Source organism: Girardinichthys multiradiatus, chromosome X (genome assembly GCF_021462225.1).
Source record: "Girardinichthys multiradiatus isolate DD_20200921_A chromosome X, DD_fGirMul_XY1, whole genome shotgun sequence".
Classification (NCBI taxonomy): domain Eukaryota; kingdom Metazoa; phylum Chordata; class Actinopteri; order Cyprinodontiformes; family Goodeidae; genus Girardinichthys; species Girardinichthys multiradiatus.
Genome location: NC_061817.1, coordinates 2966905 through 2994385, shown reverse-complemented (window position 1 = coordinate 2994385; position 27481 = coordinate 2966905). Strand labels below are relative to the sequence as shown.

The 27481-nt window shown below is 44.6% G+C and overlaps 2 protein-coding genes across 2 annotated transcripts in view; one reads left to right on the top strand and one right to left on the bottom strand.

The window, feature by feature from the left end:
• Window positions 1-18940, top strand: part of LOC124863029 (chromobox protein homolog 1-like) — a 28862-nt gene extending 9922 nt beyond the window's left edge. Inside the window, exons 5-8 of the mRNA XM_047357269.1 lie at window positions 4225-4480; window positions 11361-11532; window positions 12267-12361; window positions 17199-18940. Coding sequence (XP_047213225.1) covers window positions 4225-4480; window positions 11361-11532; window positions 12267-12361; window positions 17199-17349 — 674 coding nt within the window. The 3' untranslated portion in view covers window positions 17350-18940. The remainder of the gene's footprint in view (window positions 1-4224; window positions 4481-11360; window positions 11533-12266; window positions 12362-17198) is intronic.
• A 1188-nt stretch (window positions 18941-20128) lies between these two features.
• LOC124862740 (PRA1 family protein 2-like) overlaps window positions 20129-27481 on the bottom strand; it is a 34968-nt gene continuing 27615 nt past the window's right edge. The window contains exons 4-7 of the mRNA XM_047356827.1: window positions 26030-26179; window positions 24087-24240; window positions 23159-23752; window positions 20129-22019 (exon numbers count right to left, since the gene is read on the bottom strand). Coding sequence (XP_047212783.1) covers window positions 21028-22019; window positions 23159-23752; window positions 24087-24240; window positions 26030-26179 — 1890 coding nt within the window. The 3' untranslated portion in view covers window positions 20129-21027. The remainder of the gene's footprint in view (window positions 22020-23158; window positions 23753-24086; window positions 24241-26029; window positions 26180-27481) is intronic.

Sequence of the window (27481 nt, the reverse complement as noted above, 5' to 3'; positions counted from 1 at the left end):
TGCTGTTTCTGGTTCAAAAGTGGCTTGACCTGGGGAATGCGGCACCTGTAGCCCATTTCCTGCACACGCCTGTGCACGGTGGCTCTGGATGTTTCTACTCCAGACTCAGTCCACTGCTTCCGCAGGTCCCCCAAGGTCTGGAATCGGCCCTTCTCCACAATCTTCCTAAGGGTCCGGTCACCTCTTCTCGTTGTGCAGCGTTTTCTGCCACACTTTTTCCTTCCCACAGACTTCCCACTGAGGTGCCTTGATACAGCACTCTGGGAACAGCCTATTCGTTCAGAAATTTCTTTCTGTGTCTTACCCTCTTGCTTGAGGGTGTCAATAGTGGCCTTCTGGACAGCAGTCAGGTCGGCAGTCTTACCCATGATTGGGGTTTTGAGTGATGAACCAGGCTGGGAGTTTTAAAGGCCTCAGGAATCTTTTGCAGGTGTTTAGAGTTAACTCGTTGATTCAGATGATTAGGTTCATAGCTCGTTTAGAGACCCATTTAATGAAATGCTAATTTTGTGAGATAGGAATTTTGGGTTTTCATGAGCTGTATGCCAAAATAATCCGTATTAAGACAATAAAATACCTGAAATATTTCAGTTAGTGTGCAATGAATCTAAAATATATGAATGTTAAATTTTCAACATGACATTGTGGAAAATAATGAACTTTATCACAATATGCTAATATTTTGAGAAGGACCTGTATATTCAAACAGTAACAAAAACGGCAACAATGTTATATAAACACAGAGTATGAATTAATACACCATAGTACTTGTGAAATCAGCGTTAACTTTGAAATGTATCTAAGAAACGGTGTTTTACTGTGATAGTACAATTATGGTTACAAGTCATGAAGAAAATGTATAAAACATTGTACTTAATATTGAGGAATTGGAAAGCTCTCCATATATTCTGATACGCCAAATATGAAGCTACTAAAAAATGATCACTTAAAATCGAAATGAAGACCACAAGAACATTTAAAATGTAAAATAATGTCTAAAATAAACCCAAAGTATAATTTAGTCATTTAAAACTGGACTGTAAAGGGACTTCTCATATCTGTTACTGCTTGTTTGCTCCTCAAAATATAACAAATAAAACATTGTTAATTTATTAATGCTGCATTAAGGGCTTCTTTAATATTGGAATTTTTATTATTCATTGTGACATGATTTTATGTAATGTTGCATGAACAAGCTGTAAGACTTTTGTGTGCTCATGTAATGGTGTCTGATCTCAAGTTGTGACACTGTAAACAGTAAAGGAAAAGTTAAATATTTGGTTGTAATAGAGTTATTATCAGTATAAGCAAGTCTGCATCAATAAAGCAATATTATGTTTATTCAAAAGATTCAAGATGAGGTGCTCTATGTGTGCTATGAGTTTGATGGCACTACATGCTATAGTGAAGTTGACTATTTTATACATATTTTAATGATCAAAAAATAATTTAAGCACCTTTTCTCAAAATAAGAGTTGTAGTATGATCAAGATAATGAGCTCTGTGTGCTATGAGTTTGATGGCACTACAACATGCTATAGTGAAGTTATTGACCATTTTATACATATTTTACTGAATATTTGGCCATCTAGGCTATAGTCTTTGGTAAATTCCTAAATTTGTTTTATTGGTATTAATTTCCAATCCAAGAAATGTAGTATGAAAAACATGAGATCACATACACATAAAATGATTTTAATGGCAATACACCTCTCCTTTGCGACGCTATTGAATATTTCTCCATCATATTTTTCTGGTGTTGCAATTTTCAGACGGTCCCTGCACATTTAAGGAGCAGGGAGCTCTTCATGGAGGCCAATTCAAGTCTACCAGTGTGATGGTAGGCTCGTTTTGAGGAATATACGATTGATGCTCACTGTCTGCCTTGCTGTGGTTGCAGAGAAGCGTTGGTTTTGTAGAGGCAATGTTCCGCTGATGCGTTATTGATCCGGAAAAGCCGAATCTGTGAACATCTTTCTAACTTTACCGAACTATGAGTTAGAAGGAACACAAGGACCGTCTAACATGTTCATCATGACCACCTGCATGTTTAAAATTGTTATCTAAATGAGTGGAATCAAAAAGGGCAGAAAAAAATATCCTCATCCAGCTAGCAAATAATAAAGTGATAAGTAAGTTATTGTTTAATAACGAATAAAAAAAAAGGATTTCCCTGAACTGCAGTACCATAGTTTTTGTACCACTTTTCTTGGTTGCATTTCAATTACATGAACCCTCCAGTTTAGCAGGGTAGGAATGTACTCCAGAAAAAGACCCGGATACAGAGGGTTTTTAATTCATCTTAAACTACTGGATGGTGTTTATTGGTGGAAGAATGCTAAGCATTTCAAATTGGTTAATTAAAAGTTTTTTTGCATATTAATTTACTCATTGCAGTTTTGTACCTAATCTAAAGTTTATATTTTGTGTTAATATTTCCTGTAATATACACTGCTCAAACAAATAAAGGGAACACCCAAATAACACATCCTAGATCTGAAAGAAAGAAATATTCTCATTGAATACTTTGTTCTGTACAAAGTTGAATGTGCTGACAACAAAATCACACAAAAATCATCAATGGAAATCCAATCTATTAACCAATGGAGGCCTGGATTTGGAGTCACACACAAAATTAAAGTGGAAAAACACACTAGAGGCTGATCCAACTTCGATGTAATGTCCTTAAAACAAGTCAAAATGAGGCTCATTTTGCCCATTTGTGGACGTCGGGCCCTCATACCATCCTCATGGAGTCGGTTTCTATCCGTTTGTGCAGACACATGCACATTTGTGGCCTGCTGGAGGTCATTTTGCAGGGCTCTGGCAGTGCTCCTCCTGTTCCTCCTTGCACAAAGGCGGAGGTAGCGGTCCTGCTGCTGGGTTGTTGCCCTCCTAGGGCCTCCTCCATGTCTCCTGGTGTACTGGCCTGTCTCCTGGTAGCGCCTCCAGGCTCTGGACACTACGCTGACAGACACAGCAAACCTTCTTGCCACAGCTCGCATTGATGTGCCATCCTGGATGAGCTGCACTACCTGAGCCACTTGTGTGGGTTGTAGAGTCCGTCTCATGCTACCATGAGTGTGAAAGCACCACCAACATTCAAAAATGACCAAAACATCAGCCAGAAAGCATAGGTACTGAGAAGTGGTCTGTGGTCCCACCTGCAGAACCACTCCTGTATTGAGTGTCTTGCTAATCGCCAAAGATTTCCCCCTGTTGTCTTTTCCATTTGCACAACAGCTGTGAAATTTATTGTCAATCAGTGTTGCTTCCTAAGTGGACAGTTTGGTTTCACACAAGTTTGATTCACTTGGAGTTATATTGTGTTGTTTAAGTGTTCCCATAATTTTTTTTTCAGCAGTGTATTTTGAATAACTGACTCCTGCTTACAGACACTTATGGAAACAGATTAAGGAACACCTGCATCCAAAGTCATAAAATGTTTATTTTCAGAACCAAAAAAAAAACAATATACCAAAATTATCTTTCTCACTGGAAGGATTCAAAGCAGTCAGCTGCTGTGTTTGTTCAGTGATCCTCTGGAAAACTAGTAAAATCATTCCAAAGTCAGAGGAAGTTTAGACCATACACAAAATAATAATTAAAGCCAGTGTGATGTGTCCCAGAGTGTATCTGCTGTGGAACAATAACAAGACAAAAGCCAGAAAACAAAACCTGTGTTGGCAAAATTCATTTTAAAGTTTGATACAGGGTCAACCTTTCATGCACTTTGTTGTGTCTGTGACAGAATAATCATTAAATAAATTACCTCCTCCTTTTACCTCCTTGGTGTTAAGTTACATCTTTTTATATTTGCGATGGGAGCCTTTTCACCAGTTGGCTACAGAACAAGACATCTTCTCCTTCAGCTGCCAGCGTGATCTTCTCAGCTCCAGCAGATGTCATTTTATAATAACAATATAGTTTCTGACCCTGAAATGAAAATACAACAAAACAAAGTCGGGGTAACACGAGAGGTTCCAGGATGAACACTCCGGGTCACACTAAACAGTTGCTCTGGTCAGAAACATGTAACCTGTTCCTGCTGCATTAAGTGTTTGAAACTGGATGGCCATCGTTGCAGATGCCTGTTTACTACTGTATATAAACTCTGTTTATTAACTGTGTTGTATGCTGATAACTGCCGTGTCAAAAATTAGTTGGTGCTAAACAGTAGATTACTTGCATACATAACAAATTGCATTTTTCTTATGTCTACAGAGTCCTCTTCAGACGTCAAACTGGCAACCATAGCTGCAAAGAAGAGCAAGAAGGCTGAGGATGAGGAGCAACCAGCAGCTCCAACAGCAGCAGCAGCAGCAGCAACAACAACAACAGAGGAAGCGGCTCCAGCAGAACCAGCTCCAGCAGCTCCAGAGGAGGAGGAAGAGGAGGAGTATGTTGTAGAAAAGGTTCTGGACCGCCGTGTGGTGAGGGGCAAAGTAGAGTTTCTGCTGAAATGGAAGGGTTTTTCAGAGTGAGTATAACACTGTTTAAACTAATTACTGGTTGGGGCTTTTTGTCTTTGAACCATATTTTTGTCACTTTAGTTCAGTCTGACCTGAGGTCAGATCAGTCGGTGGTCCTATTGTATGCCTCAGGACTTCTAGTTCCAATAAATCAGAGGTGGTTTGTGTAAAGTAGTCGTTAGTCCGTCCTGAGAGTGATCCCACCTGTATTTAGCACTATGCAGTCGCATTGCTCAGGACTGATGTTGGTTCCGGGTTCGAACAGAACCTTATAATGGTCATATAAGCCTTTTTTCCATGGGCTCCACTACACTCAGGCTTTTCTGGCCCGGTACCGAGTATCTTGATTCCTGCTCATCAGTAGGTCCCATCATGGCTGAGGAGGCCCGAAATGTGACATGAACTGACTGTTCACTGATTGGCTATGGGCATGCTCAGCGGCATGAGAAGGTGTGCGCCGAGGTAGCAGTGATAATGACAAGCCATGGATTTTACCTCACACCACAGTGCTGGATAAAGCTAAAACATTGTGGCAAACCATGTGGGTGAGACTGAGTGAAGTCACACTCTTAATTTGCACTTCAGCTGCTACTCAAAGTAGAACTGCTGGAAGGCAGTTTTATTTTAAGCTAAACAGAAGACGCACTTAACTCATGGTGCAGAATTGTCTCCATCTAAATCATCTACCTCTGCATCTGAAGCACCTCTAGAGCAATAAAAGGGTAGAAGGAAAAGGCCAACACCGAACCACTAAACACTAATGGTTAATTGTGGCACGACGCTGATTGCTGAATGTGGGGCTTCGATGCCATAACTCTGTGTCAACACAACAGGTTTAGGGAGGAGTGGAGCTGTGTTGTGCTGGAACCTTGAATGGAAAAGAGGTATTGGACACAGAGGAGGCTCAGCTCCTGCAGTGTTGATTTTGGTCATTTTCTACCGCTTATTCCATAGTGGGCCGCGGGTGACCTGGTGCCTATCTCCAGCAGTCTATGGGTGAGAGGCGGGGTACACCTTAGACAGGTCGCCAGTCCATCGCAGGACAACACACATACAACCATGCACACACTCATTCATACACCTAAGGTCAATTTTAGAGTGACCAATTAACCTAACATCATGTCTTTGGACTGTGGGAGGAAGCCGGAGTACCCGGTGAGAACCAACGCATGCACAGGGAGAACATGCAAACTCCATGCAGAAAGACCCCAGGTCGGGAATCAAACCCAGGACCTTCTTGCTGCAAGGAAACAGTGCTACTAACTGCACCACCGTGCAGCCCCTAATTCAGAATATGTATATTTTATTTTGGCAGTGTATTGGTGAGTGAGCTTTTCTCTAGAAGGTGAATTGTTTGCTCTCAGTTATAATCCTATAGTAAAATATTCTGTTTCTGTACCGCAACAAAGATCTGAACGCTGCAGCGCTGTGTAACATGATTGCTCTCCTATTATAGCTCCTCCCGTTCATTAGGGTGTTTTGGAGAAGCTGCCAGTGAGTTGGCTGCTTTAATGGTTTAAATGTTCAGTGTCTTTGCTCTGGCAGAGCAGTCTTAGTCACATTATTTACTCTCCTTTCATCAGATGTTATTAAGAGTTTAGTTTTTTTTTTTTTTTTTTATAAACTTAAACACATTAATTGTTGCTTAGGAGTTTGAGTAAACTCTACAGGTCCTTCTCAAAATATTAGCATATTGTGATAAAGTTCATTATTTTCCATAATGCCATGATGAAAATTTAACATTCATATATTTTAGATTCATTGCACACTAACTGAAATATTTCAGGTCTTTTATTGTCTTAATACGGATGATTGTGGCATACAGCTCATGAAAACCCAAAATTCCTATCTCACAAAATTAGCATATTTCATCCGACCAAAAAAAGAAAAGTGTTTTTAATACAAAAAACGTCAACCTTCAAATAATCATGTACAGTTATGCACTCAATACTTGGTCGGGAATCCTTTGGCAGAAATGACTGCTTCAATGCGGCGTGGCATGGAGGCAATCAGCCTGTGGCACTGCTGAGGTCTTATGGAGGCCCAGGATGCTTCGAAAGCGGCCTTTAGCTCATCCAGAGTGTTGGGTCTTGAGTCTCTCAACGTTCTCTTCACAATATCCCACAGATTCTCTATGGGGTTCAGGTCAGGAGAGTTGGCAGGCCAATTGAGCACAGTGGTCAGTAAACCATTTACCAGTGGTTTTGGCACTGTAAGCAGGTGCCAGGTCGTGCTGAAAAATGAAATCTTCATCTCCATAAAGCTTTTCAGCAGATGGAAGCATGAAGTGCTCCAAAATCTCCTGATAGCTAGCTGCATTGACCCTGCCCTTGATAAAACACAGTGGACCAACACCAGCAGCTGACACGGCACCCCAGACCATCACTGACTGTTGGTACTTGACACCTGACTTCTGGCATTTTGGCATTTCCTTCTCCCCAGTCTTCCTCCAGACTCTGGCACCTTGATTTCCGAATGACATGCAGAATTTGCTTTCATCTGAAAAAAGTACTTTGGACCACTGAGCAACAGTCCAGTGCTGCTTCTCTGTAGCCCAGGTCAGGCGCTTCTGCCGCTGTTTCTGGTTCAAAAGTGGCTTGACCTGGGGAATGCGGCACCTGTAGCCCATTTCCTGCACACGCCTGTGCACGGTGGCTCTGGATGTTTCTACTCCAGACTCAGTCCACTGCTTCCGCAGGTCCCCCAAGGTCTGGAATCGGCCCTTCTCCACAATCTTCCTCAGGGTCCGGTCACCTCTTCTCGTTGTGCAGCGTTTTCTGCCACACTTTTTCCTTCCCACAGACTTCCCACTGAGGTGCCTTGATACAGCACTCTGGGAACAGCCTATTCGTTCAGAAATGTCTTTCTGTGTCTTACCCTCTTGCTTGAGGGTGTCAATAGTGGCCTTCTGGACAGCAGTCAGGTCGGCAGTCTTACCCATGATTGGGGTTTTGAGTGATGAACCAGGCTGGGAGTTTTAAAGGCCTCAGGAATCTTTTGCAGGTGTTTAGAGTTAACTCGTTGATTCAGATGATTAGGTTCATAGCTCGTTTAGAGACCCTTTTAATGATATGCTAATTTTGTGAGATAGGAATTTTGGGTTTTCATGAGCTGTATGCCAAAATCATCCGTATTAAGACAATAAAAGACCTGAAATATTTCAGTTAGTGTGCAATGAATCTAAAATATATGAATGTTAAATTTTCATCATTACATTATGGAAAATACCCCTCCTTGAACCGTCACCTTAACGTGGTGGAGGGGTTTGAGTGCTCAAATGATCCTAGAGGCTATGTTGTCTGGGGCCTAAATGCCCCTGGTAGGGTCTCCCATGGCAAACAGGTTCTAGGTGATGGGTCAGACAAAGAATGGTTCAAGAAGCCCTCATGAAGAACACAATATCGAGGCACGTGATGTCGCCCGGTACGGCGGAGCCGGGGTCCCAGCCTGGGGTCGGGACTCGTCGGAGAGCGCCTGGTGGCCGGGTTGCTCCTCGCGGGACCCGGCCGGGCCAAGCCCAAATGAGAGACGCGAGGCCATCCTCCAGTGTGCCCACCACCTACAGGGGGAACCTTGAGGGACCGGTGCAACGAGGATTGGGTGGCGGACGAAGTGGAGACCTCAACGGCCCGATCCCCGGATGCTTAGGCTGGCTCTAGGGACGTGGAATGTCACCTCGCTGGGGGGGAAGGAGTCTGAGCTTGTGCGGGAGGTCGAGAGATATCGACTAGAAATAGTCGGGCTCGCCTCCACGCACAGCGTGGGCTCTGGAACCCATCTCCTTGAGAGGGGTTGGACTCTCTTCTACTCTGGAGTGGCCCACGGGGAGAGGCGGCGGGCTGGTGTGGGTTTGCTTGTTGCCCCCCAGCTCAGCCGTCTCGTGTTGGGGTTTACCCTAGTGGATGAGAGGGTTGTATCCCTGCGCCTTCGGGTTGGGGAGAGGTCTCTGACTATCATTTCGGCCTACGGGCCGAGTGGTAGTGCAGAGTACCCTGCCTTCTTGGCGTCCCTGTCGGGGGTGCTGGATAGTGCCCCTCCCGGGGACTCCATTATTCTGCTGGGGGACTTCAACGCCCACGTGGGGAACGACAGTGACACCTGGAGAGGCGTGATCGGGAGGAATGGCCTCCCCGATCTGAATCCGAGTGGTGTTTTGTTATTGGACTTCTGTGCTAGTCACGGATTGTCCATAACGAACACCATGTTCAAACATAAGGGTGTCCATCAGTGCACTTGGCACCAGAACACCCTAGGCAGGAGGTCGATGATCGACTTTGTTGTCGTATCATCAGACCTTCGGCCGCATGTTTTGGACACTCGGGTGAAGAGAGGGGCTGAGCTGTCCACTGATCATCACCTGGTGGTGAGTTGGATTCGCTGGAGGAGGAGAAAGCCGGACAGACTCGGCAGGCCCAAGCGCATAGTGAGGGTCTGCTGGGAACACCTGGCAGAGCCCTCGGCCAGGGATGTATTCAACTCCCACCTCCGGGAGAGCTTCGACCAGATCCCGGGGGATGTTGGAGACATAGAGTCCGAGTGGACCATGTTCTCTGCATCTATTGTCGATGCTGCTGCCCATAGCTGCGGCTGTAAGGTCTGCGGTGCCTGTCGTGGCGGCAATCCCAGAACCCGGTGGTGGACACCGGCAGTAAGGGATGCTGTTAAGCTGAAGAAGGAGTCCTATCGGCTGTGGTTGGCTTGTGGGACTCCTGAGGCGGCTGACGGGTACCGTGAGGCCAAGCGTGCTGCGGCCCGGGCTGTGGCAGAGGCAAAAACTCGGGCCTGGGAAGAGTTCGGTGAGGCCATGGAGAAGGACTACCGGTTGGCCTCGAAGCGATTCTGGCAAACCGTCCGACGCCTCAGGAGGGGGAAGCAGTGCTTTGCCAACACTGTTTATAGTGGGGCGGGAGACTGCTGACCTCGACTGAGGACATTATCGGGCGGTGGAAGGAGTACTTCGAGGATCTCCTCAATCCTGCCATCACGCATTCCGTGGTGGAAACAGAGGCTGGGGACTCGGGGTTGGACTCTTTCATCACCCAGGCTGAAGTCACCGAGGTGGTTAAAAAGCTCCGTGGTGGCAAGGCTTCGGGGGTGGATGAGATCCGCCCTGAGTACCTCAAGTCTCTGGATGTTGTAGGGCTGTCATGGTTGACACGCCTCTTCAACATTGCGTGGCGGTCGGGGACAGTGCCTCTGGACTGGCAGACTGGGGTGGTGGTCCCCCTTTATAAGAAGGGGGACCGGAGGGTGTGTTCCAACTACAGGGGGATCACACTCCTCAGCCTCCCTGGTAAGGCCTACGCCAGGGTATTGGAGAGGAGAGTCCGAACAGTGTGGTTTTCGTCCCAGCCGTGGAACACTGGACCAGCTCTATACCCTCTACAGGGTGCTCGAGGGTTCATGGGAGTTTGCCCAACCGGTTCACATGTGTTTTGTGGACCTGGAGAAGGCATTTGACTGTGTCCCTCGTGATGCCTTGTGGGGGGTGCTCCAGGAGTATGGAATCGGGGGCCCTTTATTAGGGGCCATCCGGTCCCTGTACGAGCGGAGCAGGAGTTTGGTCCGCATTGCCGGCACTAAGTCGGACCTGTTCCCAGTGCATGTTGGACTCCAGCAGGGCTGCCCTTTGTCGCCGGTCCTGTTCATAACTTTTATGGACAGGATTTCTAGACGCAGCCAAGGGCCGGAGGGGGTCTGGTTTGGGGACCCGTGGATTTCGTGTCTTCTTTTTGCGGATGACGTGGTCCTGCTGGCCCCCTCTAGCCAAGACCTACATTATGCGCTGTGGCGGTTCGCAGCCGAGTGTGAAGCGGCTGGGATGAGGATCAGCTCCTCCAAGTCCGAGGCCATGGTACTCGACCGGAAAAGGGTGGCTTGTCCTCTTCAGGTTGGAGGGGAGTTCCTGCCTCAAGTGGAGGAGTTTAAGTATCTCGGGGTCTTGTTCACGAGTGAGGGAAGAATGGAGCGGGAGATCGACAGACGGATCGGTGCAGCTGCCACAGTAATGGGGGCGCTGTGCCGGTCCATTGTGGTGAGAGAGAGCTGAGCCGAAAAGCAAAGCTCTCAATTTACTGGTCGGTCTACGTTCCTACCCTCACCTATGGCCATGAACTTTGGGTCATGACCGAAAGAACGAGATCACGGATACAAGCGGCTGAAATGAGCTTCCTCCGTAGGGTGGCCGGGCACTCCCTTAGAGATAGGGTGAGGAGCTCGGCCATCCGGGAGGGGCTCGGAGTAGAGCCGCTGCTCCTCCACATCGAGAGGAGCCAGTTGAGGTGGCTCGGGCATCTATACCGGATGCCTCCTGGACGCCTTCCTCGGGAGGTGTTCCAGGCACGTCCCACCGGGAGGAGGCCCAGGGGACGGCCCAGGACACGCTGGAGGGACTATGTCTCTCGGCTGGCCTGGGAACGCCTTGGGCTCCCCCTGGAGGAACTGGAGGAGGTGTCTGGAGAGAGGGACGTCTGGGCGTCTCTGCTGAGTCTGCTGCCCCCGCGACCCGGTCCTGGATAAGCGGAAGACGACGAACGAACATTATGGAAAATAATGAACTTTATCGCAATATGCTAATATTTTGAGAAGGACCTGTATTAGGTGAAATGTACAGTTTTTATCAGTCTGCTTTCCATAGTATAACACAAGTATAACAGCTCATATTACCTGGGTCTCCATAACAAACATTCTGAAGCCACCAACAAGATTGTTGTTGTACCACATGCTGGAGATTATCTTCTCAAGTTTGTGTAAATTCGTTGGTTTCCTGCAATGTTTGCAAATTCACAAATTTTCAGTAAGGTTAAGTTTGAGAATACTATTTCAGAAGCATCCATGGTTACGGTTGTGGTTTTGTTCCCTTTTTCTTCTTTGCATTCGCCCGCTTAGTGAAGACAATACATGGGAGCCAGAAGAGAACTTGGACTGTCCTGACCTCATCGCAGAGTACATGCAAAAACACAAAGAAAGAGAGGAGAAAAAGAAGGAGAGCAAGAGGAAAGCTGCCAGCGAGGCATCTGGAGATGCAGAGGAACGAGCAAGCAAGAAGAAAAAGGAGGAGGTAATTTATTTAATCACTCCACACCCAAATAGTACCAGCGTTTCCCCCATCAATATCCAAGGGTGGTGCGCTGTGAGCATCAGCAAGACCGCCCACCACCCTAAGAGGATCATGGCATGTAGTGGCACATTTTCACAGTTGATGTCATTTATTTTATTCTCATGTCAGAGAGATTTCTGTCCCTGCGTCGTTGCTACTGTACTTTCTATGGCCAAACTTGAAAAAAGCTTGAGAAAGACACCCTGCTCATACTCTGTGTCACAGACGCTGACATGCTGAGTTACCTGCGCTCACAGGCAGATGAATACACGCTCCCGACAGCGGACAGAAAAACAAGCCTCTTAAACCTGGAAAGCAGTCCCAAAAAAACGCATAATTTCTTTTGATGGCAGCACTTCCTCTACTGCGAGTAGCAGCAGGGCCATTACACCGAATACCATTTATTTAATTGTTTTTAGAATGTGTAGGTTCTCTAAATGGTTCTATCATCCGTTTATTATACATACTATACTTTCTTGTGATCTGTTCAATTGTTGTACATTTTAATCTCGTATGGACCCAGCCTTTTTACCTCTGAGACTTTTCTGAACTGAACAAGAGAAACTACACACCTACCAGTGCATACACATAAACAAGAAAATGTGCTAATTTGTCTGCGTCATTTCTCTGAGTTTCTTTCTCACTCTGAATCCGTCTTAATTAGTCATGTGATCTGTCCTATATTTTACTGTTAGGGTGACAAGGCCAGAGGATTTGGCAGAGGACTGCAGCCTGAGAGGATTATTGGAGCCACTGACTCAAGTGGAGAACTGATGTTTCTAATGAAGTGGTGGGTGTTCACGTCTGCCTTTTTCTTCTTTCACTACACACAAATAGTTACAGATACTAAGCTTTCTGATTTAAAAAGTTCAGAATTCACCTAAAATGTTCTAATCTTTACATGGAAACAGTTTGTAGGTTGTATGTAGTTTTTATTTTACATGTAAAGGATGATTCAAAGGCTGAATATACAGCAGGCAGCGCAGCTCCTTTTTTGAGCTGAAAGATGAAGAGGGAGAGTCGCCACTGGAGCCTGAGGCTTCAGGAACTTTAGGCGTCAGGAGTGTGACAATAAATTGGTGGATCAATCATTCATCAGAAAGAAGGGGGGGACAAAAAAAGGCCTTGCACACCATGGAAGTGCCAGGCCCGTGATGTGCCCCTCTTTTTAGTGGTGGACAGAAACAGTGTTTTGGAGTGGCACAAATAATTTGTCAGGTTGTTACCCCCTGAGCCTTTTGTAAATAACTATAAATAGTTGTACAAACATTGAAAAAGGAATTGCCAGCAATAGAATGTATTTGTTACAAACACATATTTTGGTATCTTGTTTTGACCCATGATGTTTTGTAAGTAGTTTAAAATAGTTGTAGAAAAACTATTTTCCTGCAAATATTATATAACTCTTTGCAATATTTGTACATTAATTATAGAAATTTACAGTGTATATTTACTTTCTAGATTATAAAAACAATTCATTATACATGTTTGAGGGCTTCACTGTTAAAACTTTTTTCCAACTCGGATTTTATGTTTTTGTGTGACTCCAGGTCCAATATGCAATTACAGTATGTGCAAATACAGAAGATGAATGTAAATTCACAAAGCTGAGGATGCGCTGAAAAATGTTTACCACATAAGGCAATAGTAATGGTTTGTATTGAAAAATAAAAAGGTAAAATTAAAATTGGTCAAAAACTACCAGATATACTCTGGATCACAGAGGGGAAACATAGGATATCCTTAATTTTCTGAGCAGTGTATATTTGTATAGAAAAGTATATTTATAACCAGAGCTGTTAACCCAAGACCTATATAAAATAAAAGGGGCATGCGAGACAAATGCTTTCAAACAAGGTAAGAGTAAAAAATCTGATAAAAGTTGGACTGTCATCTAGAATTAAAAGCTCAGATAATGTGAAATATGTTTTAAAATGTACTCGTACTCGTCTTCCGCTTCATCCGGGTCGCGGGGGCAGCAGACTCAGCAGAGACGCCCAGACGTCCCTCTCCCCAAACACCTCTTCCAGCTCCTCCGGGGGGAGCCCAAGGCGTTCCCAGGCCAGCCGAGAGACATAGTCCCTCCAGCGTGTCCTGGGCCGTTCCCTGGGCCTCCTCCCGTTGGGACGTGTCTGGAACACCTCCCGAGGAAGGCGTCCAGGAGACATCCGGTATAGATGCCCGAGCCACCTCAACTGGCTCCTCTTGATGTGTAGGAGCAGCAGCTCTACTCCGAGCCCCTCCTGGATGGCCGAGCTCCTCACCCTATCTCTAAGGGAGTGCCCGGCCACCCTACGGAGGAAGCTCATTTCAGCCGCTTGTATCCGTGATCTCGTTCTTTCGGTCATGACCCAAAGTTCATGGCCATAGGTGAGGGTAGGAACGTAGACCGACCGGTAAATCGAGAGCTTCGCTTTTCGGCTCAGCTCTCTCTTCACCACAACGGACCGGCACAGCGCCCTCATTACTATGGCAGCCGCACCGATCCGTCTGTCGATCTCCCGCTCCATTCTTCCCTGACTCGTGAACAAGACCCCTCCAACCTGAAGAGGACAGGCCACCCTTTTCCGGTCGAGAACCATGGCCTCGGACTTGGAGGAGCTGATCTTCATCCCAGCCGCTTCACACTCGGCTGCGAACCGCCCAAGTGCATGCTGTAGGTCTTGGCTAGATGGGGCCAGCAGGACCACGTCATCTGCAAAAAGAAGAGACGAAATCCTCTGGTCCCCAAACCAGACCCCCTCGGCGCCTAGAAATCCTGTCCATAAAAGTTATGAACAGGACTGGTGACAAAGGGCAGCCCTGCCGGGGTCCAACATGCACCGGGAACAGGTCCGACTTAGTGCCGGCAATGCGAACCAAACTCCTGCTCCGCTTGTACAGAGACCGGAAGGCCCCTAGTAAAGAGCCACCGATTCCATACTCCTGGAGCACCCCCCACAGGGCATCACGGGGGACACAGTCGAATGCTTTCTCCAGGTCCACAAAACATGTGGACCGGTTGGGCAAACTCCCATGAACCCTCGAGTACCCTCTAGAGGGTATAGAGCTGGTCCAGTGTCCCACGGCCGGGATGAAAACCACACTGCTCCTCCTGAAGCCGGGGTTCGACTATCGGCCGGACTCTCCTCTCCAATACCCTGGCGTAGGCCTTACCAGGGAGGCTGAGGAGTGTGATCCCCCTGTAGTTGGAACACACCCTCCGGTCACCCTTCTTATGAAAGGGGACCACCACCCCAGTCTGCCAATCCAAAGGCACTGTCCCCGTCCGCCACGCAATGTTGAAGAGGCGTGTCAACCATGACAGCCCCACAACATCCAAAGACTTGAGGTACTCGGGCGGATCTCATCCAACCCCAAAGCCTTGCCACCACGGAGCTTTTTAACCACCTCGGTGACTTCAGCCAGGGTGATGAAAGAGTCCAACCCCGAGTCCCCAGCCTCTGTTTCCACCAGGGAATGCGTGATGGCAGGATTGAGGAGATCCTCGAAGTACTCCTTCCACCGGCCGATAATGTCCCCAGTTGAGGTCAGCAGCTCCCCACCCCCACTGTAAACAGTGTTGGCGAAGCACTGCTTTCCCCTCCTGAGGCGCCGTACGGTTTGCCAGAATCGCTTCGGGGCCAACCGGTAGTCCTTCTCCTTGGCCTCACCGAACTCCTCCCAGGTCCGAGTTTTTGCCTCTGCCACAGCCCGGGCCGCGGCACGCTTGGCCCCACGTTACCCATCAGCCGCCTCAGGAGTCCCACAAGCCAACCACAGCCGATAGGACTCCTTCTTCAGCTTGACAGCGTCCCTTACTGCCGGTGTCCACCACCGGGTTCGGGGATTGCCACCGCTACAGGCACCGCAGACCTTACGGCCGCAGCTATGGGCAGCAGCATCGACAATAGATGTGGAGAACATGGTCCATTCGGACTCTATGTCTCCAACATCCCTCGGAATCTGGTCAAAGCTCTCCCGGAGGTGAGAGTTGAATACATCCCTGGCCGAGGGCTCTGCCAGACGTTCCCAGCAGACCCTCACTATGCGCTTGGGCCTGCCAAGTCTGTCCGGCTTTCTCCTCCTCCAGCGGATCCAACTCACCACGAGGTGGTGATCAGTGGACAGCTCAGCCCCTCTCTTCACCCGAGTGTACAAAACATGCGGCCAAAGGTCTGATGATACGACAACAAAGTCGATCATTGACCTCCTGCCTAGGGTATCCTGGTGCCAAGTGCACTGATGGACACCCTTAAGTTTGAACATGGTGTTCATTATGGACAATCCGTGACTAGCACATAAGTCCAATAACAAAACACCGCTTGGATTCAGATCGGGGAGGCCATTCCTCCCAATCACGCCTCTCCAGGTGTCACTGTCGTTTCCCACGTGGGCGTTGAAGTCCCCCAGCAGAATAATGGAGTCCCCAGGAGGGGCACTATCCAGCACCCCCGACAGGGACGCCAAGAAGGTCGGGTACTTCGCACTACCACTCGGCCCGTAGGCCGAAATGATAGTCAGAGACCTCTCCCCAATCCGAAGGCGCAGGGATGCGACCCTCTCATCCACTGGGGTAAACCCCAAAACGAGACGGCTGAGCTGGGGGGCAACAAGCAAACCCACACCAGCCTGCCGCCTCTCCCTGCGGGCCACTCCAGAGTAGAAGAGAGTCCAGCCCCTCTCAAGGAGATGGGTTCCAGAGCCCACGCTGTGCTTGGAGGCGAGCCCGACTACTTCTAGTCGATATCTCTCGACCTCCTGCACAAGCTCAGGCTCCTTCCCCCCCAGCGAGGTGACATTCCACGTCCCTAGAGCCAGCCTAAGCATCCGGGGATCGGGCCGCTGAGGTCTCCACCTTCGTCCGCCGCCCAATCCTCTTTGCACCGGTCCCTCACGGTTCCCCCTGCAGGTCATGGGCCCACTGGGGGATGGTCTCTCGTTCGGGCTTGGCCCGGCCGGGTCCCGCGAGGAGCAACCCGGCCACCAGGCGCTCTCCGACGAGTCCCGACTCCAGGGTGGGACCCCGGCTCCGCCGTACCGGGTGACGTCACGTGCCTCGATTCTGTAGTCATCATGAGGGATTCTTGAACTGCTCTTTGTCTGACCCGTCACCTAGAGCCTGTTTGCCATGGGAGACCCTACCAGGGGCATTTAAGCCCCAGACAACATAGCCTCTAGGATCATTTGAGCACTCAAACCCCTCCACCACGTTAAGGAGGCGGTTCAAGGAATGTTTAATTTATTTTAGATTTGTTTTGTATTCTGCTTTGAAAATGTAACTGGTAATGTAAGGTCTTTCATATTGAACAGCTAAATCCATTCAGGTTTGCTTTAAAGCCGGGGTCTCCAACTCCAGTCCTGAAGAGCTTCTATCCTGCAGCTCTTTGATGAACCCCTGCTCCAGCACACCTGAATCAGATAAATAGCTCATTACCAGGCCTTTGCCAAACTTGAAGGCATGCTGAGGAGGGAATTCAACCATTTGATTCAACTGTGTTGAAGTAGGGCTGTATCTAAAAGTTGCAGGGCAGTAGCTCTTGAGAACACGAGTTGGAGACCCCTGCTTTAAAGCAAAGATAAGTGTTTAAAGATCACATTCTTCCAGAACCTGACTGAATTTCTATCTTTTCGTTAAAACATAACAGGAAGAACTCTGATGAGGCTGACCTTGTCCCAGCCAAAGAAGCCAATGTTAAATGTCCCCAGGTGGTGATCTCTTTTTATGAGGAGCGTCTGACATGGCACTCTTATCCCACAGAAGAAGAGGAAAAGAAGGAGGAAGAAAAAAAAGACTAGGGGATAAGAGGAGGTACAAACAGGGTGAAAAGGAAGTGTGGCGATGCAGGGCAGGAAATCAGCTACACACCAGTTGACTGTTAAGTTTCAGTGACGCTGACATTCAATTTTCTGCACCAACAGTATGGGGATCAACAGCTCTCAGTGTAGGCGACAGAAAATCTGTTTTCCTGCCCTGCAAGGAGTAGAGTTCTCAAAAGATGTTCCCACCTGTTTGTCATTGTAATGGTTTATTTTGAACAGGCATTGTAGTGCCTGGGTTCAGTTTTCCACTTACCAAGAATGTGTTGATTGGTGCCTTCAACAAGTATTCCTTCAGACCACGGAGTATCTAATTGAATTCAGTGAAAAACAAATGTTACATTTACATGATAAGCTGTAAAGTTCCCCCTTTAAACATGTCTGTTCATGAATTAAACAAATTCAGTGTTTAATATAAGGCTAGGTTTCTCCTCTTTACTGATCTTCGTTTAGTTTTTTTTTTTTAAGTGTACAGTCGATGGTGATGACGCCGTTGCAGACTTTGTCCTAACCAGGAAATATAGGTGGGAACTTCTTTTAAACAGTAGAAAAGCAGTTTGTGTTAGAACAGAGAGATTGAAATCATTTTTCTCTTTCCATATGTCTCAGTATATGTCTGCTTTCTCATTCAGAAATACCATTGATCTGATCACCCAGTTGGTGAATATTTTACTCTAAAATGGACAGTTTCAGTGAAATCACCTGTTTTATGTTCTTCCAGTCTTTGAGGTAAATGACTCTGAAGATGGTCTGTAGTGGGTTTCACTAGAGTTAGGGCATGACTCAAGCTATGTTGACAAATGTTCATTTAAAACAAATGTTTAATGTTCACTTATACTCAGCCCCACATCTGTTTTCTAGGTTGTAAAATCTTAGCATGCACTGCTAGGCAACACTCAAGACATCTAGTATTTCTAACCTGCAGACATGTTTTTAACCTGCTGAGATGAGACTAATGTAGTGGATAAAATATGTCAGAGTAATGTTTGCTTTGTGGTTTCTGTCAAATTTTTCCAGTATGTGGTAAATGGAGGCCAGCTGTGCATTTCTTTATATACTGTAATAGTGTTGTAGCTTTCTTTGATGTCACATTTGGATCTGCTGGATTAGATTTCTTCTTTCAACGGGGTTTGTTTTGCTTGACCTTTATTGGAAACCATGCCTTTTAATACCTAAAAATCCTGAATGCATGTATTGCACCTTCATCCATTTCCATTTTGAAGATTAGTTTCATAACTAGTTACCCATGCTGACTCAACTTAAAGTTGTTTAGAATTTCATAAATTTATTTTGTTGTTCCAGTTGGATTGTAGTTGTCATTGCTTTAGTTCTTCTATGATTTATATTTTTGCATCCCATCTATCAGCATTTTCAATATAGTTTCCTACATTTTTGACCGAATGGCCTCTCACCTCTATTCTATTAATCACACTCTATTCATCTGTGCTATGTAATTTTTGTTTTATTATTTTATATCTTTTTTTTGTACCTAGTGGATTAGCTTGTTGATCTGTTGCATGTCTGTTGATCTACTTTTAAATGCTCATTTAAACAATAAAGAATTTGGGATCCATGAGTTGTTTTAATCCTTTTTGTTTTGCAGCACAAAAGACATACCACAAAAATGTAAAAATTCCTAAGACCAGCTGTTAGTATCTTAAAAATATGTGAGCTGTATAGTTGTAGTCAGACTAAATGTGGCTAACATTTCTTTGAATGTCCTGTGCTTACTTAAGACTAAACATCTAAATACCTAAGATACAAATTAGCAAACTAATTGCTAGAATAGGGAAAGATGTTTGAGATTGTCATCTGGTTTTACCTTCAAAGAAATGCGGCAGCCAATATTTGATATGATTACAGCATCACATTAAAAGATACTGCTAAAAATATTGAAGCTGAAAGTATATATCTTATTTTATTTTTTTTAACCGTGTCATGTCCGGCAGAGCAGCGCTCAGAATTGTCTGAGTGCCAAGAAAAAGCCCGACAGATTTCCTTTCACAAATGGAGCATTATAGCTGACGCTTTAAAGCTCTGCTTGATATTTATAAAAGAAGCTTTATCAGAAACTTTGGGATTATTTCAATTTTTACAGACATGGAGACAGAAACGAAAAGAAGAAAGATAAGCACTAAAGAGGTGGGGCAAAAAGGAAAAGGGGAGAGAAGGAGAAATAATGGAGGAAAGAAAGAAGGATGAAGAGAATACAAGATGACAACCTGCTTGCTTCTACACCTGCAGAAACATAACAGCTTTTTTACCAAAAACTGCACGGTACTTATAAATGCCAGATTTATTTCGTGGTAAATGCGGCACAATATAGAACATTTGTGTATCTGTTAACACCTGAATCTAAACTCCTGTGGGTCTGAGTATGAGCGCACTTGTGTATACAAGGTGTCTCCATAAAAATATGTTATAGTGTGAGGAGCCACAGACTTGGCCCCCTGGACCTGGGACAGATATGGAGGTGATCTGAGCCACAGACATCCAAAGGCCCCCCAGAGCGCAGGAACCCCAGGAGAACCATCGCTGGGACTACAGCAATACCCCCAGAGAAGATCAGGGGAGAGTGCCAGGGGAACCACCCAGCAACCACAGTGCAGAAGCCACAGCGAGTTGAAAGTATTTTAGATCATAAAGAACATTGAGAGGTTATCTTGCTGTGGAGAAGTGGTAGCCTGGTTCAAAAACTTGAGTTTAAAGGTCTGCATTAACAAGCACAGGTTGGAGTAATTGAGTCAAAGTAGAGTGCTATGCTTGATAAAGTATATTTGTATTTTATACTTTAACAAATAGTTTGTAACAAAATAAACACATTTCTACAGTAAGTTCTTGGCAATCCTGCAGTCTGTTGCGTGCTACTTACAAATCACTGCACAAAATGATCAGCCTTCACTTCTGAATTTCATTGATGCATTATTGTTTTTTACAACCAAATATTACAGGTAAAATCAAAAACCAGGATAAAATTACACACAATACAAAAAAGTTGCAAAACAGCTGAAATTTAAAGTCTTAAATAGCTTCAGTTCTTCAGTGCTGGAGCCTAAACAACAGAATGGCTTGTGGTTACTCCAAGAACTGTAGATCCATGGTTGATCCAGGGTCTGCCCCTTAATGGCGTGTCTTTGCAATATACTGCAAGTGAAAAGCTTATCTTTGCTGTCTATAATATTTCCACCTGGCCGCTACGTGCTGACAGTAATCAGTGCCTTGCTCTGTTTAACAGAATATTTCAGTGCTACTCCCAGAAGCAGGGATTCCCTGTTCTCTAAAGATCAACATTTCTTATGAAATGTTTACACTGAGAAAGCGGAGCAGCGCATGTATTACAGATTTACTAACATCAGGATGATAATTTTTTGGGTTTGATTCATTTGAATCAAAGTATCTAAGATATAAAAATCGTAATAACTGAAAGACTGAAGGGCTTTTATCTTTGATTTATGTTTAACTCATCATTATCTTTGTAACAAAAAAGCCTAGAGGACGTGAACTGGGTTAGGTTTGGATGTGTAACAAATTGAAATTCCTGGTTTTTGAGTTTTTTGTGGAATTTTGTTACCGTAATTCCCAAGTTGTTTCTCATGCAAGTCCTTGTTGAAAGTTTATCTTGCCAGGGGTTTAACCTACTCAGTTCTTCTGGCATATTCACCTCCTCTTCTTTATATCTCTATGTTTTTTGCTGTTGTGATTTGCTCTCAGTGAAACCACAGTGACTGTATCGTTAGGTCTAAAACAAAGCATGTATTCTCTAGCATCCAGTGGTCTCCCATCATCGTCCTTCAGCTTGGAGAAGATTTCCTGGTACAACATTCCAAATCTACTCTTCATGTCCTGCAAATGCATAAGGCTGTTCTGTTTTTCATTTAGCAACTGTGACTGGTGGGTTCTCAGTGCTTTCAAGTCATCTTCTAATGTAAGCAGAACATCTTGCTTCCTCTTCCTGCAGTTCTGTGCAGCGATCTTATTCTTTCCACGCCGTCGTATGTCCCTGATGAGGGTCAGCTGCTCCTTGCTGAGTTGGTAGCTGGTCAGCAGGTCGTTAAACTCCTCCACTGGCATGTTGACAATGAGATCATACGAGAAAGGGATCCGGAGGGCTTGTGATCGCTGTTCATCTCTGTTCCGGATTTTAGCTTCTGAAACCAGACTGGAGGAGGAGCGGTGATTTGGCCTGTCTTTCTCATGTCTGACAGCAGATTTGGTCGGTTCTGAGGGCATCCTCCCCCGAGCGGGAGAAGATGATGAGGACAAAGGCTGGTTGTTGTAGGTATGGTCATGCCCTATATGTTCCAGCCAGGAGAAGCTGTGAAACGGTTTGTAATCCTCATGGCTGGCAGGGAACAGTGGCATATCATGTGCAGGAAAAACTCCTCCCACAGCTCCCATCTCCTCCTCTTCCACCTCCTCTTGCTTGATGGTCACTTCCACTTCTGAATCTGATCCAGCTAAGCCTCCCTTGTTGCTGCAATCCTCGTCAGAAAATAGATTTTCCACATCTGACACACAGGATGAAGAAGAATTTATTGAAACAGAAGAAGAGGAATCATCTGCTGAGCCTTCAGAAACAATAAAAGAAGAAGGGCTGTGGATGAAGTCCAAAGACAGGCCGGAGTCTGAGTCTGTCTCCACTCGGCCCCCTGTAAGGATGGAAAGGTCAAAAAAGCTTTACAGTTTTTTTCTTGAGAGCTTGAATATTTTAACATTGTCTCCAATGTAATTAAACTGAATAGTTAAATAAATGACATCTAAAGTCTACACACTCCTGGTAAAATGAAAGGTTTTTGTGAAATAAAATAAAGCATTTAAAGATAATATCTAACAATATACATCCTGTGAAATTCAAACAAATCTGTTCAGAGAATAAAAAAATAAAATGGCTGCAATAACCCAGCTGCATAAGTGTACACACCCTTAAACTACCGGTAATACAATAATGAAGCACCTTTCTGATTCATCTCTGGGATTTAGTCTTTTTGACTTTACACTTTCCATATTACATTAGCACCAAAGGAGCTGCAGGGCTTTCGGCCAAGTACTGGTTGCTCTACCTGCGATTATTTTCTACATTCTCTACATCTGGAGTAAAAAGATAGGCTGCAAGACAGAAGCTTTGTATATTGAACAAAACATCCGACCTAAAATTTCTCTAAACGTTGCATGTGTCATGGTATAATGACACACAACTTGAACTTTGTGCCACAGTTCCAAAATGTAAGTTTGACACAAAAACAATGCCCACAGTGAAATATGATGGTGGGCATGGTCATCATGATCTGTCATGATCGATCTGTGGTTTTTTGACGCGGGAAGAGAGTTTTCAGCTTTGAGCATCACAATGAGTCAAGCCTTCATCCAAATCAAGAAAAGAATGACATGGTGAGAGGACAATTAAAGTGCTTGTATTGGCTTAGCCAGAATCCAGAACTAATAAAACAGAAGATCTGTGGGATCACCTGAAGAGGGTTGTACAAGAGATGTCCTTACAATGTGATACATTTTGAGAACATTTGCAAGGTAAAGGAGGAAGATTTTCCCAAATTAGGACAGAAGTTGCTAGAAAAACACCAACCAAAGGAGACTGACTGCAGACACTGAGTAAAGAAGTGCTTCCACAATTTAAGAGTGCGCACACTTATTGCACTTTTTTATTTTTTCCTTCTAACAGAATTGTTAATTTCGAAATGACTTATCGTGGCCTTATTTAATACATCAATAAGCCTGGCATTTTAACAGGGGAATGTATTCTTTTGAGAGTCACTGTACTCTCTCAAATTACCGTCTTGTATATTAGGCTGCCTCTGATCTTCCATCCAGTTGCCAGCGCTGTCACTTCCCTGATGGGCTCCTTCACAATGTCGGTAGGCTTCTTCTTCAAGCCTGGCTTCCATCTCAGGACTGAATCCTTCCTCCAGTGCTTCATTCAACAAGTTTATGTCTTCCAGATTGTTAAAATCCTCAGAGAGGTCACTAATTTTGCTGGGAAGACTGTCTGCATATTCCTTATCCAACACATTGGATGATGTTCCTCGGTTTAAGTCTCGGTTTAAATCACTCCCTTTTGAAGCTTTGCTGTAACTAGGAGTGTTCAGGTCATACAAGTGAAAGTCAGAGCTGAAGGTGGTAACATCTTGTGTTAACAGGTTCATGCTGAAGGTTGTCAAGTTCACTTCAGCATTTATTCCTTTGTCAAAGTCTTGTGCAGGATTTTCTCCCAGCAGCTCTATGTAGTTTGAAGGAATTGTCCAGGAGTCCATATTGGAGCTTTCTAAAGTGACCCCTGTGTTCAGCGCTGAACTGTGGTCTTCCAACTTATCACTAGGAGTCAGGGGAAGAAGGACCGGCTGCTGCTCCAACTGGTCAGGAGTCAAATCTAAAAACAAACAAAAGACATTTTGGAAAAAAGGGAATTTTGAGATTTACCAGGTCATACCATAGATGTGACAGTATACCAAAACCTTTGACTTTATGACATCTTTAAAATTTCTGCTCCTTTTCTTCCCGTTTTTCAGCTAATGAAAAATGTGGTCTACTTTCAACATAAAAATCTTTGAAATTGGAATTAGATTCAAGATTAAGTTTACCGTTGTCACCTTTTCCTGTGTTTTGTGATGTAGTTGGAGGTTTTTCCACATATCTAAGAAGTTAAAGGTTTAAAGATGATCGTGACAAAAATCCTACAGGTGCCAGTTTGGAATGTAACTTACCATGCTGCAAGAGAGTCCCTGTGAGAAGGTCCATTTGATGAGCCACTGTTCCAGCATTGCCACCAAAGCTTAAGCATTGGGGCAGAGCTTCAGCTGCAGGGGTTCTTGACTCAGTTAGGTGGTTTAAAGAGGCCATCATTTCTACATCTTTATTCTACAAATACAAGATTACATTTTAATTTGAGTTTTTATTTATGATCTTTTAAGATTTTTTATGGCTTGTATATTTTCTCATCTTACTGTTCATCAAATACAGGTCCTTCTCAAAATATTAGCATATTGTGATAAAGTTCATTATTTTCCATAATATCATAATGAAAATTTAACATTCATATATTTTAGATTCATTGCACACTAACTGAAATATTTCAGGTCTTTTATTGTCTTAATACGGATGATTTTGGCATACAGCTCATGAAAACCCAAAATTCCTATCTCACAAAATTAGCATATCATTAAAAGGGTCTCTAAACGAGCTATGAACCTAATCATCTGAATCAACGAGTTAACTCTAAACACCTGCAAAAGATTCCTGAGGCCTTTAAAACTCCCAGCCTGGTTCATCACTCAAAACCCCAATCATGGGTAAGACTGCCGACCTGACTGCTGTCCAGAAGGCCACTATTGACACCATCAAGCAAGAGCGTAAGACACAGAAAGAAATTTCTGAACGAATAGGCTGTTCCCAGAGTGCTGTATCAAGGCACCTCAGTGGGAAGTCCGTGGGAAGGAAAAAGTGTGGCAGAAAACGCTGCACAACGAGAAGAGGTGACCGGACCCTGAGGAAGATTGTGGAGAAGGGCCGATTCCAGACCTTGGGGGACCTGCGGAAGCAGTGGACTGAGTCTGGAGTAGAAACATCCAGAGCCACCGTGCACAGGCGTGTGCAGGAAATGGGCTACAGGTGCCGCATTCCCCAGACCTGGGCTACAGAGAAGCAGCACTGGACTGTTGCTCAGTGGTCCAAAGTACTTTTTTCGGATGAAAGCAAATTCTGCATGTCATTCGGAAATCAAGGTGCCAGAGTCTGGTGGAAGACTGGGGAGAAGGAAATGCCAAAATGCCAGAAGTCCAGTGTCAAGTACCAACAGTCAGTGATGGTCTGGGGTGCCGTGTCAGCTGCTGGTGTTGGTCCACTGTGTTTTATCAAGGGCAGGGTCAATGCAGCTAGCTATCAGGAGATTTTGAAGCACTTCATGCTTCCATCTGCTGAAAAGCTTTATGGAGATGAAGATTTCATTTTCAGCACGACCTGGCACCTGCTCACAGTGCCAAAACCACTGGTAAATGGTTTACTGATCATGGTATCACTGTGCTCAATTGGCCTGCCAACTCTCCTGACCTGAACCCCATAGAGAATCTGTGGGATATTGTGAAGAGAACGTTGAGAGACTCAAGACCCAACACTCTGGATGAGCTAAAGGCCGCTATCGAAGCATCCTGGGCCTCCATAAGACCTCAGCAGTGCCACAGGCTGATTGCCTCCATGCCACGCCGCATTGAAGCAGTCATTTCTGCCAAAGGATTCCCGACCAAGTATTGAGTGCATAACTGTACATGATTATTTGAAGGTTGATATTTTTTGTATTAAAAACACTTTTCTTTTATTGGTCGGATGAAATATGCTAATTTTGTGAGATAGGAATTTTGGGTTTTCATGAGCTGTATGCCAAAATCATCCGTATTAAGACAATAAAAGACCTGAAATATTTCAGTTAGTGTGCAATGAATCTAAAATATATGAATGTTAAATTTTCATCATTACATTATAGAAAATAATGAACTTTATCACAATATGCTAATTTTTTGAGAAGGACCTGTATATATATATATTTTTTTTTTAATATGGAATATATAAACACATTGGCATGAAACAGATGCATTGCTCCGGCAGACATGCTAATTTTCAACACATTTCCATCAGTTCTAATTCTGTCCCTCACCTCAGGCTCCAAGATGTCCATTAGATCCTGCCAGTGGAGTTCCAGTTCCAGGGCCAGTGGCTGATTTTCAGTGATCATATTGGAAGACAGTATGGTTTCAGTGTCAGAGGATTGGGATTCCCCTTCACTACTTCTGTCAACATCAATTCTCTATAGGACAAAAGAGGAGTTAAATATAGCTCTAAATAAGTGCCAAAACACCTGGGACGGAGCTAGAGGGGTGGCAAGGGTAGCATTGCCCACCTCTGGAACCTGAATGGACAGTCCAGGTGCCACCTAAGATGATTGACAGGAAAAGACAAAATGCATGTTTACAATGAGAAACATTTGTGCCTCTCTAGGAAAATGTATGTGTATCAGCAGCACAGTGACAGGTATGTAGAACTACACAGATGTACACTAAAGATAAGCGATAATAATAAAATAAGTACATGACTACATAAATACTTTCATAAAGGATACAAACACTTCTTCTTTGTGTTATCTGGTCTACGGTTTTGCAGTTCAGGGAAGCAACACTTTTAAATTGCATATTTTTCAAAAACACAGAGGCTAGACAATGACATGACATTCAAAAGATGGCATGCTCTTTAGGCCCCAGGTTAGAGAAACAGAATATTTTTCTTTATTATTATATGGACCCCCTGTTAAAGCCTTGCCCACCCTCTGGCCTCTTTTTGGATTAAAGTCTAGTTCCACTTCTGCAAAACACAGAAGACTATTGGAAGAAGAAGGTAGGGGCTGTGGTTAGTGTTGCCATGTGAAGAAAACAGTCTCTATTAACAGCCTTAGAAACTAATTCATCCTTTTATGATCTGTACACACCTATCCTTGCAGGGCTGCTGAGGAGCTGGTGTCTATCTCCAGTGGACATTCGGCTAGAGGCAGATTACATCAACATAGAGACATGCGACAAACAACCATGCACACACACACTCATACCTAAGCGAAATTGTAGCGAAACCAATTGGCAAACCAATGGCATCCAGAAGACATCTAAGTTTTACTTATTGTTCATAACCTTTGTTAACAGCTGTCAGTGGGACTGGAAAGGCAACTATTTAAAGATGTTGCAAATGATAGACACCTTGTTATATTTAGGAATTACAGTTCAAGATTCAACCCTATCATTTCATCCAACGTATCTGGTCTGTCTAAATCGAAGGATGTAATGAATTGAACATTACATGTAAGAAACTTTAAAGGACATAAAATAAACAGCAATGGGTCGGCACATTTAATGAAAGACAGCAGAATAAATGAAAGGACATATCAGCTGACACTTTTTCACATGTTTACATATGAAAGCTTTGGCTTGTTTGTGATTATAGGTAACAGGAATAAACAGGCTGGATTGCAAAACTCTGACATATAAATACGAGTCAAGATGTGATGGTGTAGTGATCAAGTTTCAAAACATGACAGCCAGTCACAAGCTTGGGAGAATGCAAA